Genomic DNA, 13,491 nt, shown 5'->3' on the forward strand with positions numbered 1-13,491 from the left:
TTAAGTGGAAATTGTACTTTATTTTACATCTATAATGTCATGTAAAACTTTGCTTAGATGGTCTGGTTTGATTTTTTTTTTTTAACCATAAAAACTAAATTAACTGCTCCTTTCTATGATTTAGGTTTGGGAAGTGGGGAGAACAGAAGGCCCTTCTTAAAAATGATCTATTTATATTGCAAGAATTAAATGAGATTAAGTAAATTTACAATTGTAGGCTAAGTTGTATTAAGGCTTTCTGCCAGTACCTCATCAGGTGAGTCATTTAATAGCCTATTTATTAGCAGAATGGGGAAGTGAGATTAAAATAGGACATAATCAACTGTATAGCCCCACCCTCAAACTGCTTAGTGTGAGAACAACGTGGATGACTTTATTTCTTCGCAAAATTTTATATTTGAAAAGCTCCAAATAACTTGATTTTTCAGAACAGTTTATAGTCTTGCTCTTGGCTCTAATGTGAATTAGCAAAATGGTGAACAAAGCTAAGACTTTAAATTTATACAGATTGTAGTCTTCAGGCTCTTGGGACATTTAACTGTAGTTGACACTGGGAATCATGAATGTCTTTACCATAATTCAGGGAACTCTAGAGGAGTTTAAAAACTGGAGGGTCTATTCATATTCAAACAAAACCCCGTGAAAGTAAATGAATGATGAACCAAGAGGAAGCAACATAACCAAAAGCACAGTGACTTATACAAGTCGTCTTAGGTCAACATGGGTTTTTATTGCTAGAAAGGTCAGGGGACGATGGATTATTTTAGATTTAACTTTGGCTCACCGATCTTTCTAACACCTCATTTCAATAATGACTAGAAATAGGTCTGAATGTCTTCCCAGAGAGTCTGGTATATATGTTCCTTTTTGTCAGGAGAGGAGAGGTCTTTATGAGACTTCATTTAAATTCTGATTATTAAACAGGCTTTAATTGGTGTCAATGCCTTATCTCTAAAATGTAAAATCTTACTAGAGTTTGCTTGGGGTTGGGGGACAGGGGAGGTGGTATTTTTAGGACTAATACATTGAAAACTGATTCAGCCTCTAGTGACTGAAAAGTTTTCAATAGCATGGTTAGTCAAATTCATTATGACTTTTAACTTATAAGAAGCTTTTGGGGTAGGTTGGAGTATTTATTACATATTTTACTGTTTAATGTCTAACGGCCTTTTAATTTGTAAACACTTACTGAAATGATTGTGGGGCTGTGGAAAACATTTACCTATTTACCTTTGAAGTAAGTTTTAAGACAGTCCACTTTTTAGCATGTGTGTTGTGTCCAGCCTGTGGTTGTCTGAACTAATAAATGTGATTTTTCTCCCCATTCTCGCTTTTATTTATTTGTGTATAGGCCTCTTCCCTGGTGTGTTTCCTGATTGGAAAACACGATGATAGAGTCCAGCTTTTAATAGAATTTAAGTAGAGCTTTAAATAGAAATTTTTAACAAAATTGTTTCCCACCAATACTGAATTTTTTTAAAAAGTTTCTGCACGTGTGCTTTTTCTGAGCCTGTCTTGCAACATACACGTGTAATGATAAATTTTAACTATGTCTGCTAGGCTGCATCTTCCTTTCTTTAACTGTCCTTTGTTACTTTAGTAGAATCCAGTAGCTTGTTCTCTCATCTGCGATAATCTTTAATGGTTACCCTAACTACACTTTAAGGGAAGCTAGAAGTAAGAATCCTGGGCTTTGGGAACAACAGTTTTCTCTTGTGGGCTGTGCCACTTTTGCACTATTTGGGCAATTCCTGAGGGCTCCAAGTGTGGGAAGGAAAAGAGATCGTAAGTGCCTGTTCAGGTAATCCTGGATCTGTCTTAATCACGTTTTGAATGTTTTGAAGGACTTGTAGAAAGGTTCTCTGGTAGAGAGCTTGTCTTCAGAGCTATCAGTATGCCTCCACGTTCACCTGGAGGGCTGGGTTCCTCTCAAAATGTTCGGGGGGGGGGGGTGCAGGCAGCACTGACCGAACTACCCCCCACTATGGAAAGCCCATCCCGGTTCGCCGCCACACCTCCATCACTCCTGTGAGCAGAACCATAGCAGCAGCGTTTACAGAGAACTAAGGCCTGGGTCTCTGAACCAACATGAAGGGTGGAGAACGCCGAAGTGTGAAGCAAAAACGACTCCTAGTACACAGCGTGATGATAAAAAGTAGGGGAGGATGACCTCTGCGGGTGCTAAAGACGGGAGGGGCCGGGCTTAATGGAGGCAAGAAACGATAGGGGGTCTGCGTCGGCCCTAGCGACTTGGCCGGGCCCCCGCGGCTTCAGCCGCAGCGCCGTGACGCGCTTCCGTGGGCGTGGCCGGCTGCGCTCACGCTCACTTCCGTCGCGCCTGCGCCGTTGGCCGCCAGCCTCACGTTTGCGGCTGTTTGCCGGGATGAACCAGCTAAGGGGAGACCGCTGTTGAAGCCCGCGGACGATGCGTTCTGGTGCGGCGGTCAGGGCCTGCCGGAAAGTCTGCAGGTGCCTGTTGTCTGGGTTTGGGGGTCGAGTGGACGGAGGGCCGCCCGAGCTGTCGGTGGAAGGGAGCGGCTCCCTCGGAGTGCCCCTGAGGTCGCACGCAGAGCCGCCCGGGGGGAGCGAGCCGCCCGAAGCCCCCGAGTCCGGTGAGGGGAGCCAGGAGCTGGTAGAGATCTGTCGGAGAAGGCATTTCTTCAGCGGCAGCAAGCGGCAGCTTAGCCAACATTCTCTTCTGAACGGGTGCCACTCCGGCTTTGGCCCCTTGGGCATAGAGTTGCGGAAGAACCTGGCAGCAGAATGGTGGTCCTCGGTGGTGGTGGTCAGGGAGCAGGTCTTCCCGGTGGATGCCCTCCATCACGAGCCTGGCCCTACGCTGCCCGGGGACAGTGCCTTCAGGTTAGTTTCAGCAGAAACTCTACGTGAAATCTTGCAAGACAAAGAGCTGAGTAAGGAACAGCTAGTAGCATTTCTTGAGAACTTATTAAAAACTTCTGGGAAACTACGGGAGAACCTTCTTCACGGTATGCTACAAAATTCATGCTTTTCATGCTTCAAAATTGATGGGGTGGAAAGGCAGTCTTGGAGATTTCGCGATTTGCAACTGGCCCTATATTCACGTGGAAAGGCAATTATCGGGTCTCCTCTTTGAAGTAGTTGGGTATATTGATAGTGTTTCTACCGGGGAGAAAACTGGCCTATGGAATAGTTACAGTTTCTTAAACTATCAGGCTGAAAGACCAGGTGATGCTCTCAATTTTATGGGGCAACCCTAGAGTTCAATTGCGCAGCCCTAGAGTTAGCGGTAAATTAAGTCCCTTGAATCATTTGTTCGTCATTACCAAAGTGTTTGTAAATACTTCCACAGTTATTCTTTAATTTTACACACAACAGACTTATCAAGAGCTCGTTTTTCTGGAGCAAAATAAATCGGCCTTTCCCAGTTTTTCCTACAGAAAAGCGATCTACACTGTTTGAAGAGCCCTTTAAGTGGTATTTGAGTTGACTAAAAAATAATAGGACTAATCAAGCTTTGTAACTGATTCTTGAGTAAACACACAGAAATTTCTGGGGTATCATTTGCCTCTAAAGTTTATTTTGTAATCTCTGCCCTCAACGTGGGCCTGGAACTCACAACCCTGAGATCAAGAGCTGCTTGCTGTATCTGGCTGAGCCAGCCAGGCGCCCCCACCATTTATTTGCCTTTAGTCAAATAGAACATGATTGCAGAGATTTGGGGGGGGGGGGGGGGGATTCAAGTTCTTTACAAGACAGACTTGCTGCCACAGCATCTCATCTTTGCAAAATGCCATCCTTACTATATTTTAACTAAGTGGCACTACCAAGTAATTTATCCAATGTCCATGGTTCTCTGAAAATTAGTACCCACATTATAGCTTTTTAAAGACTTCCTTAATAAGATACAGCAAACTAAAGCAAACTGGTGAATATTTGTGAGTTTTGATTTGTACTACTTTAATTATTCCATAATGTCTGTATTTTGGGCAAGTTAAATCACTGCTTGTTACCATGTCTAAAGCAAATCAATCTTTTCCCTATTAGGAAGATGAAATTTAGCTTGCTTAGATATCCATTCATCAAAACATCTATTGATACACCAGACATTTTCTTTCCTTTCAGAAATGTTAAAACCACTTATTTTGCAGAATCCTTTAGTTGACTATAGTGTTTTTAGCTTAGAGTTACCCAATTTGCGACTTTTTCCTATTCCCAGACTCCTTGCTCTTTTTTTTTTCATGCCTGAACTACTTTGGTAGCCTCTACTTATGAATAGTTGTTTAAAAATCTTAGTCATTATATTTCCAGATATTGTTATTGCTCCATTCTCTCCTGTCCTTCTAAGATTTTTTTTTTTTAATTTTTATTTATTTATGATAGTCACAGAGAGAGAAAGAGAGGCAGAGACACAGGCAGAGAGAGAAGCAGGCTCCATGCACTGGGAGCCCGACGTGGGAATCGATCCTGGGTCTCCAGGATCGCGCCCTGGGCCAAAGGCAGGCGCCAAACTGCTGCGCCACCCAGGGATCCCCTCTCCTGTCCTTCTGTGACAAATTACATATGTTAGATCTTTCACTCATCTTGTCATCAACTTTTTTTTTTAATTTTTTAACTTTTTTTATTTTTATTATTTTTTTTTGTCATCAACTTTCTTGAACACAATCACATTTTTCCTAAAGTCTGCATCTAATAACTCAGATATTTCTGTTTCTACTGTTTGTTTTTCTCTGGACCTTTGGTCCTTTGGACTTTACTCCTGATATTCTGTGTAATTTGTGTATAAATTGTAGAGGTAAATTGAGCTTCTAGGTGATGTTTCCTTCTTTCTGGGAGGAATTACTTTGCTTTTGGCAGGCAGCCAGAGTGGGAGCATATCTTTTTTAAAAAATATATTTATTTTTTTGAGAGCGCACACACAAACGGGGAGGGGCAGAAGGAAAAAGACAAGCAAACTCCCTGATGATCTGGGAGCCAGATTCAGGATTTGATCCCAGGACTCTGAGATTGTGACCTGAGCTGAAGTCAGACACTTAACTGACTGAGCCACCCAGGTGCCCCATAGAGTGGGAGCATATTTTCTTAATACAATCTGGGATTAAATTTATTGGAGATTAGTCTTCAGTATTTTCATCGCTTCTACAAGTGTAGCCCTTGAGTGTCCCTAGTGAAAGACTGGGGTGTTTACCAGAGCCGCCCCTCCTTGAGGAGCTAGGAACTACAATTTTTGTACTTCCCAGTCCCCTAAGATGTCAGGAAGCTTTGCTCAGCATTTTCAACTTCTCAGCTCTGCTACTTGAGAATTAGAAAAAGAGACACTAAATGTTGGGTTCACCTCTCTGCTCCTCCCTTCTCTCCATGTTTTGGACCTTCAAGTCCTCACTGCCTTGATAGCTTAGTCTCTAAGCAGGTGTTTTTTTAAGTTTCTTGACCAGCTTTTCTTATCTTTCTGATCTATACTTACTACCAGAAGTGGAAATCTCAAGTAACTTAAACACAGTGCTGTCATTTAGTGGGATATAATTCAAGTTCATAAAGAACTAAGATTTATTCCAAATAGAAATATTGGAATTATAATTCTGAAGCTATTTCATATGTTATAGGATAAAGCAAATAGATGAATAATGTTATTAGGAACCAAGATTTTTCACTATAAGAAAAAAAGAGATATAAAAATAAGATAAGGATAAACTTTGTAATGTTAAATTTGAATCAGCAATGTCAGTATGACCTCATATTTTAAAAAATATTATTTCTTAACTTTCTTCATTGAAAGGGCCTAGAAGTAATGACAGTCAATAGCAGTGAACACACTTAGTACACAGTTTTTGATTTCTAAAATGAACCAGTGCTTGGAGAAATGTCTCATCCCAGGTCTGGGGCATGGAAGTACAAGGTGAGTTTGGGACATTTTATGGTGCTAGAAAGCAAAGAATTACTTGAAGACTAGCTGGGTCATGTCAAAAGGACGCAGATGCTGGCTTGAAGAAGACTCCCACTGGCTAAATTTGAGACAGACTGAATATTAAATATTAATGGTAATGGATCTTAACACGTTAAAAAAAATTATAGTGTCAATCAAAAAACTAAATAGTTGAGCTGCTGGTAGGGGAAGGAGGTGGAGAAAGTTTATATTTTTACAGAAACTACATAATAAATGTAGAAGAAACACAGAAAAATCACCGTTTTATGATTTTGTAATGTCCAGTATAATAATTGATTCAAGCAGGAACATCAGTGGATTCTAAAATGTTTGATGGAAGATTGTTGAGCAGGATATTGTTGGGGAATGGATATTTGCTACCTAACCAGGTAATCAAATTTGATTTCATTAATATGAGATAATTTGATATTGTATTCTTCCTGTTAAAATACAAGAAGACATATACATCAACTATGTAGTATTTATTTCTGCTAAAAATGATTTACCCAAATCAATGAAACAATCAGCTAAATCTTGACTGTGACTGGTCTGGACTCAGAAGTCCATTTCAGGGACGCCTGGGTGGCTCATCGGTTGAGCATCTGCCTTTGGCTCGGGGCATGATCTGGGTTGGGGGATTGAGTCCCGCATCAGGCTCCCTGCGAGGAGCCTGCTTCTCCATCTGTCTATCTCTCTACCTCTCTCTGTGTCTCTCATGAGTAAATAAATAAATAAAATCTTTTTAAAAAGCCAATATTTCATTAAAAACAAAGTTAGAAAAGGAAGGAGTAAGGGGAAATGTTCCAGGTTAAAAGAGATTAAAAAGGCCCAATCAAAATGCAGAGCAGGAGGCTTAATTAGGGAAAAAGAGAATAGCAATAAATGGCATTTTGAGTGACAATTGGAGAAAATAGAATATTGACCATATGGTAGATGAAATTATGGTATTATGATTAGTTTTATGGTATAATAATGATATACAGAGAATAATTTTAGACACATACTGAAATGTTTTGGGATAAACAAGAAAATGGCAGAGTGTTGACAATTGGTGAATCTAGCTGAAGAGTTTATTGTGTTTATTTACACTGTTATACTATCAACTTTCTCATAGATTTGAAAAATTAAGAAGTTGGAGGGAGGGCAGCCCGGGTGGCTCAGCGGTTTAGTGCTGCCTTCAGCCCAGGGCATGATCCTGGAGACCTGGGATCAAGTCCCATGTTGAGCTCCCTTCATGGAGCCTGCTTCTCTCTCTGCGTGTGTCTCTGCCTCTCTCTCTCTCTTTCTCTCTGTCTCAAATAAATAAATAAATAAATAAAATAAATAAATAAATAAATAAATAAAATCTTAAAAAAAAAAGAAGTTGGGGGGAAACTCAGTAGTAATCAATATCTGCCTTAATAGTTCCATGCTACTTGTACTGCTGTGTTAGTGTTATTATTAATTTGTTTATAAACTGACCCTTATGACTTGGGTATATAGAATAGATTTATACAATGACAAATTTATCTTTTGACAGGTGCTTTGGAGCACTATGTTAGTTGCCTGGATCTGGTAAACAAGAGGCTACCTTACGGCCTTGCTCAGATTGGAGTATGTTTTCATCCTGTTTCTGATACTAAGCAGACACCTGATGGTGTTAAAAGGTACAAAAATTGGCAGATAACTTGATCTCGTATTTAAGTAATCAAGAACCAGTCACTTTCACTTTGGGATAGGTTATGTAATCTTCAACTAAGTAACAATCTGATCTTTCTGATATCCAAAGAATCGGTGAGAAGACTGAGGCTTCACTGGTTTGGTTTACTTCAGCAAGAACTGCAGGCCAGTGGCTTGATTTCTGGTTACGTCATCGACTCCTGTGGTGGAGAAAGGTACCCTTAACTTAATAATAGGTAAAATGTCTTAGTGTGACAGAGATAATACTTTCTATAATAAAATGAAATTTTATTTGATGTGATTATTTTTTTTGTAAGAGGCAGTTCTAACAAATCAGTTAACACACATAAAAGCCTCTTTGTAATGATTTTCATTGTTTCATATAAAAAGTTACTTTAGTAAAGATAATCTGTTGATGTCACTCTGCTCAGAAGCTTTTGTTGATAAGCCTTTGCATTTGAGGTACCCTCACCTGGCATTCCTGGCTGGTGTGGAGTTTGACCCTTGCACACCCTTACAGCTTCAGCTTTTGCTCCCTGCCTCCACAAACTCTGTATATTTATCAAAATGGTTCTGTGACTTATCATCAAGTATTAGTACATGCTGAAGAGGAAAGAGTAGGCATTTGTGGCTCACCATTGTCTTACCTTTCTCCCAATTCTTAAAATCCCCAAATGCCCACTTCAACTAAGTGGAATAATTACAAATAATCACACTCTTCTTAGAGGACAGTAATGATGAGTATACACTTTCCTCTCTGTCCTATTTAGTTTATGGTCACCTTCCACTCTTTTTAACTGACCACAAAAAGGCTAGATCACACCAACAGTTTTTCTCTGTAGGTCTTTCAGACTAAAAACAGTATTTTTAGCAATATATTCACTCATATTTAACTGAACTTCATAATTTTTATTTGGGACCTAACCAGTTTCATTGAGTTGCCGCATAAAAAGTCTTTGGCAACTTTTTAACTTTTATTTTAATAAACTAATAAACTTTCTTTCCAGTTTGCCATGAGTCCATCTAACTTCAGCAGCAGCGATTGTCAGGATGAAGAGGGACGAAAAGGAAACCAGCTTTACTACAATTTCCCCTGGGGAAAGGAGCCAATAGAGACCCTATGGAATCTAGGAGACCATGAACTTTTACACATGTATCCTGGAAATGAGTCTCAATTACACGTATGTTTTGCTTTGAGCTCCTGTATATCCTTTACCCAGATTCTCTGATCATTTATGAAACCATTTGAGAAAAAGTTGCAAACACGGAGCCCCATGACCTCTTAAAAGTGCAGTCTGTATTTTTGAGGTGCAAGGACACTCACCTACATAACCACAACACAGCCGTCAAAATCGAGAATGTACTAATAATCCATTATTATCATCTAATTATGTAATCCTTCAGATGTGACCAATTATCCTAATAAGGCCCTTTGATAGGTCCAGTATCCAATTTAGGATTTCATGCAGTTGTCCTGTCTCTTTAGTCTCCTTCAACTGAACAATTCCTTTTGGTCTTTCATGACTTTGGCATTTTTTTTTTATAAGATTTTATTTGTAACTAATCTCTACACCCAATATGAGGCTCAGACTTATAACCCTGAATTGAAGAGTCACATGCTCTACGGACTGACCCAGCCAGACATCCTATGACCTTGACATTTTTAAAGGATAGAGGCTTTTGTAGTTACTTTGTAGAGTGTCCCTCAGTTTGAGTTTCTTCCGTATTTCCTTGTGATTTATGTATTTTTTTTCCTAAGAATACCACAGAAAGCTGCTGTTGTCTTCTCAGTGCATCATATCACAAGGCATATGATACTAAATTTGTTACTGGTGATGTTAACTTTTATCTTCTGGTTATGATAGTGCTGCCAGGTTTCTCCAACATAAAGCTGACAGATATTTTGTACTTATTAATTAGTGAGTAATTAATAAGTCTCTTGTGGGCAGATACATTTTGACCTACCAGTTGCAGCATACATTGCTGATTCTTGTGCAAATCAGTGATTATTATGAGAGTTGCCAAATGGGGTCATTTTTAAAATTATTATTAATTTTATTTTATTTTTTTAAGATGTATTTATTTATTCATGGAGACAGAGAAAGAAAGGCAGAGACGTAGGCAGAGGGAGAAGCAGGCTCTTTGCAGGAGCCCAATGCAGGACTCGATCCTGGATCCTGGAACCTGGATCCTGGGATCGCGACCTGAGCTGAAGGCAGCCACCCAACTGCTGAGCCCCAGGCAGGTGTCCCACTTCATTATTTCTTTTGAATTTATTTATCAACAAATAAATATGGAATACTATGGGGTCAAGTTTTTTCCTCCTCTCTTTCTGTGTGCCCACAGATTCCTGTTTTTCTCAAAAGGTTATAATCTGTTACTAGCATTCTTTATTTTGATGCTAAAATTGTCCTGGACTTGGCCAGTGTCCTTTTGACATATCTCCTTCATTGTCTGAGTACTTCCTTACTTTTTGTAGCAACAAACTGTCCCAGGATCATCTTGTTTCTTGGCCTAGCTGTGGAATCAGCCATTTCTCTAAGGAACCTTAGTTCTTATTGGAGGAAAATGTATTTAAGATCTTAGATTTGAGGGGGATCCCTGGGTGGCTCAGCGGTTTAGCGCCAGCCTTCAACCCAGGATGTGATCCTGGAGTCCCAGTTTCCAATCCCCACATTAGGCTCCCTGCATGGAGCCTGCTTCTCTCTCTGCACCTCTTTGTGTGTGTGTGTGTGTGTGTGTGTGTGTGTGTGTGTGTGTGTTTCCCATGAATAAATAAATCTTTAAATTAAAAAAAAAATCTTAGATTTTGGGACACCTGGGTGGCTCAGTGGTTGAGCATCTGCCTTTCACTTAGACCATGATCCTGGGGTCCTAGGATCAAATTCCTCATCAGACTCCTCGCAGGGAGCATACTTCTCCCCCGCCTGTGTCTCTGCCTCTCTTTCTCCCTGTCTCTCTCTCTCTGTGTATGTGTCTCTCATGAATAAATAAATAAAATCTTTAAAAAAATAAAAATCTTGAGATTTTGCTACTAGGTGTTCTTGTACATGGGTATCATTGCTTCTGAGCCCTAACTGGACACAGCTAGGAAATCTTTGGAGGCAATTATGTTACATATATGTTTACATACTGAGTTCTGTAATTGTGTTTATATTTACCTATTATTAAAAACTAGGAGTTCATACCATTCTTCAAGTTCTAGTCTACTGCCACAGGGTTTATTCTAGCTTTTTCTCTTTCCAAATTTACAATTCTTTCCTGTGACAGTGAGAAACCTGGCTCCCAGTATCCTCAGTGTATTGGTTTTTCATTTCTTATATGTAACCAAACTCCCTACCATTCTTACACAAAGATCAGCCCTGATACACCCTTTGTCCCACCCACCAGACACTCTAGATAAGTGTTTGAACCAGGGGGAGGAAGAAAGACTAATTAGAGAACTTGACTTGGACATTCTGCTGCCCCCTCTCTTTATAGCCCCCCTCACTAGGTGCTCTGACCAGATCATAGAGAAGGGGGAATGTTAGAAAGCCTGGTCTTGAACCTCAGTATCCCCTTTACCAGTCCCACTGACCAAAAGTTTGGCTTTGGATCAACCCAGGTTGGATGTACTAGCCAGCTGACCAAAAACTCAGGCCTGACTAAAGGGAAGAAGTGCTTCATTTACTTCCTAAATAGAGTTTTCAAAAATTTAAATAGGTGATATAATTTTTTTAGAGGAGGAAGCTTGCCTTTTCATCCCACAGAGTACTGTGTAAATGGCTGTAATGTTTCTCAGGGTACCCCATGGATGCAAAGTTTTAGAAGCCCTGTGGATGTATAGAATTGTGGCTGAGTCCTCTTTACTGACCCATTCTTGAGCAATTCCAGATTTGAATGTTTAGAGTTTCTGACTGGCCACAGGTGGAGTTTTATGTGCTACTTGGTGACTAATAGAGCCTTAGTGAAAAAAAGGCACTTGAAACTTGAAAATGTAATAATGAAAACATAGTAGTTCTCACATAATTAGATTAATTTTAAAATATAAATAAGACCATGAAAAATTTTAAAGTTATTTATGAATATTTTCCCATTACCCCAACACCATCACATTTCATTTTGGGATATTCAGCTCATATGAAACTTGGTTATCATAGTCATTTTAGTTAAATAATCATTATCATAGTTAAAAGCCAATCAATCTTGTGACTAAGAATTTATTTTTTAAGCTCATTTATTTATTTTTAGTACTCTCTACACCCAGTGTGGGGTTTGAACTCAGGATGCAGCAATGAAGAATCCCACACTCTTCTCACTGAGTCAGCCAGGCACCCTAATCTTATGAGTAGGAATTTAAAGATGATCTCTTTGTCGTGACTGTTACTAGTCTCTTATTTTGTTCATTATTGTGGTAACTTTCACTATCTCAATGAAAAGCTTTATTTTGCAGTTTTACTCCATTTAGTTGTTGCTTTTCCATTTCCATAGTTCTCAAAATTGTTCATTAGTTGACCATGTTATAAAATAATAGAATTTCTGCCATTTAGTATACTTTTTTGAAAGACTTCTTAGGCTATTTTGTATTAGTTTTTAGTAAGTTTTACAGTTAATATCTAAATATATTCTTTATTTTTAGAGAATGGTGAAGCAGATCTGTAAAGTCTAAAGAACAGAGTTAGGATAGAAAGAAATTCATTCTGGATGGTATGAGAAATCAGATATTCTAGCTAAGAGAATTTGCCATTGGATACCTCAGCATCCTTGGATATCCAACATTGAAAGAATTAGAAAACAGTAGGGACACCTGGCTGGCTCAGTCTGTAGAGCATGCAACTCTTGATCTCAGAGTTGTGAGTTCAAGCCCCATGTTGGGTGTAGATATTACTTAAAAATAAAATCTTAAAAATAAAAAACAAACGCCTGAATGGCTCAGTGGTTGAGCACCTGCCTTCAGCTAGGGTCATGATCCTGGGGTCCTGGAATTGAGTCCCACATCAGGCTCCATGCAGGGAGCCTGCTTCTCCCTCTGCCTATGTCTCTGCCTCTCTGTCTCATGAATAAAAAAAAGTCTTTAAAAAAGTAAAATAAAGTCTTAATATTTCAATATTATTCAGGGTTTTTTTTTTTTTTTATTCAGATGGCACCGCAGAAGCTTGCAGTGCCTCAGTGTTATATTAAATATCAGTTCTATAGGGAAGCCTGGGTGGCTCAGGAGTTTAGCACCTGCCTTCAGCCTAGGGCATGATCCCAGAGTCCTGGGATCAAGTCCCACATCAGGCTTCCTGCATGGAGCCTGCTTCTCCCTCTGCCTGTGTCTCTGTCTCTTTCTCTGTGTCTCTCATGAATTTAAAAAAAAAAAAAAATCGGTTCTATAAATGTGTGAAAGACATCAAGTAATAAAGTTAGATAGAATCCCAGATTTCAGGAAATGTACTGCCTTTTTTAAAGTTTAAAATTAGTTAATTAACTTATAGTGTATTATTAGTTTCAGAGGTAGAGTTTAGTGATTCATCAATTGCACATAACACCCAGTGCTCATTACATCAAGTGCCATCCTTAATGCCCATCACCCAGTTACCGCCCCCCCATCCACCTCTCCTCCAGCAACCCTCAGTTTGTTTCTTATAGTTAAGAATCTCTTATGGTTTGTCTCACTCTCTGATAATGTCTTATTTTAGGTGTACTGCCTTTTGAGGACAAATTTACATTAATCTATAGTACTATAGGTCATTAAAATGGGTTTAAAATGCCAATACATATGTATTAATGAAGACTGGCTAATTAGTAGAAGCTGAGGATTAACGTTTTTTTTAAGTATTAGAGAATTACAGATGGCAGTGATAATGGTAAAAAAAAAAAAAAGAAAAATCAAAGTAGAACTGTTTATATGCAAAACCTGTTAAATTTTTAGAATTGACATTGAAAAAAATTCAACATGATTCTTCAGT

At 39.1% G+C, this 13,491-nt stretch overlaps 1 protein-coding gene across 7 annotated transcripts in view; it reads left to right on the top strand.

The window, feature by feature from the left end:
- Positions 1-2,301: 2,301 nt before the first annotated feature.
- POLG2 (DNA polymerase gamma 2, accessory subunit) overlaps positions 2,302-13,491 on the top strand; it is a 39,823-nt gene continuing 28,633 nt past the window's right edge. For 3 of the 7 annotated variants that reach the window (XM_035720675.2, XM_035720677.2, XM_035720676.2), the window contains exons 1-4: positions 2,305-2,987; positions 7,422-7,548; positions 7,671-7,776; positions 8,569-8,742. In XM_035720675.2, the coding sequence (XP_035576568.1) occupies positions 2,426-2,987; positions 7,422-7,548; positions 7,671-7,776; positions 8,569-8,742 (969 nt within the window). In that variant the 5' untranslated portion in view covers positions 2,305-2,425. Of the gene's footprint in view, positions 2,988-7,421; positions 7,549-7,670; positions 7,777-8,568; positions 8,743-13,491 lie in introns of all 7 variants that reach the window. The other 4 variants (XM_049114594.1, XM_049114595.1, XM_049114593.1 and 1 more) reach the window with 3 other exon arrangements.

This window comes from Canis lupus, chromosome 9 (assembly GCF_003254725.2).
Source record: "Canis lupus dingo isolate Sandy chromosome 9, ASM325472v2, whole genome shotgun sequence".
Lineage (NCBI taxonomy): Eukaryota > Metazoa > Chordata > Mammalia > Carnivora > Canidae > Canis > Canis lupus.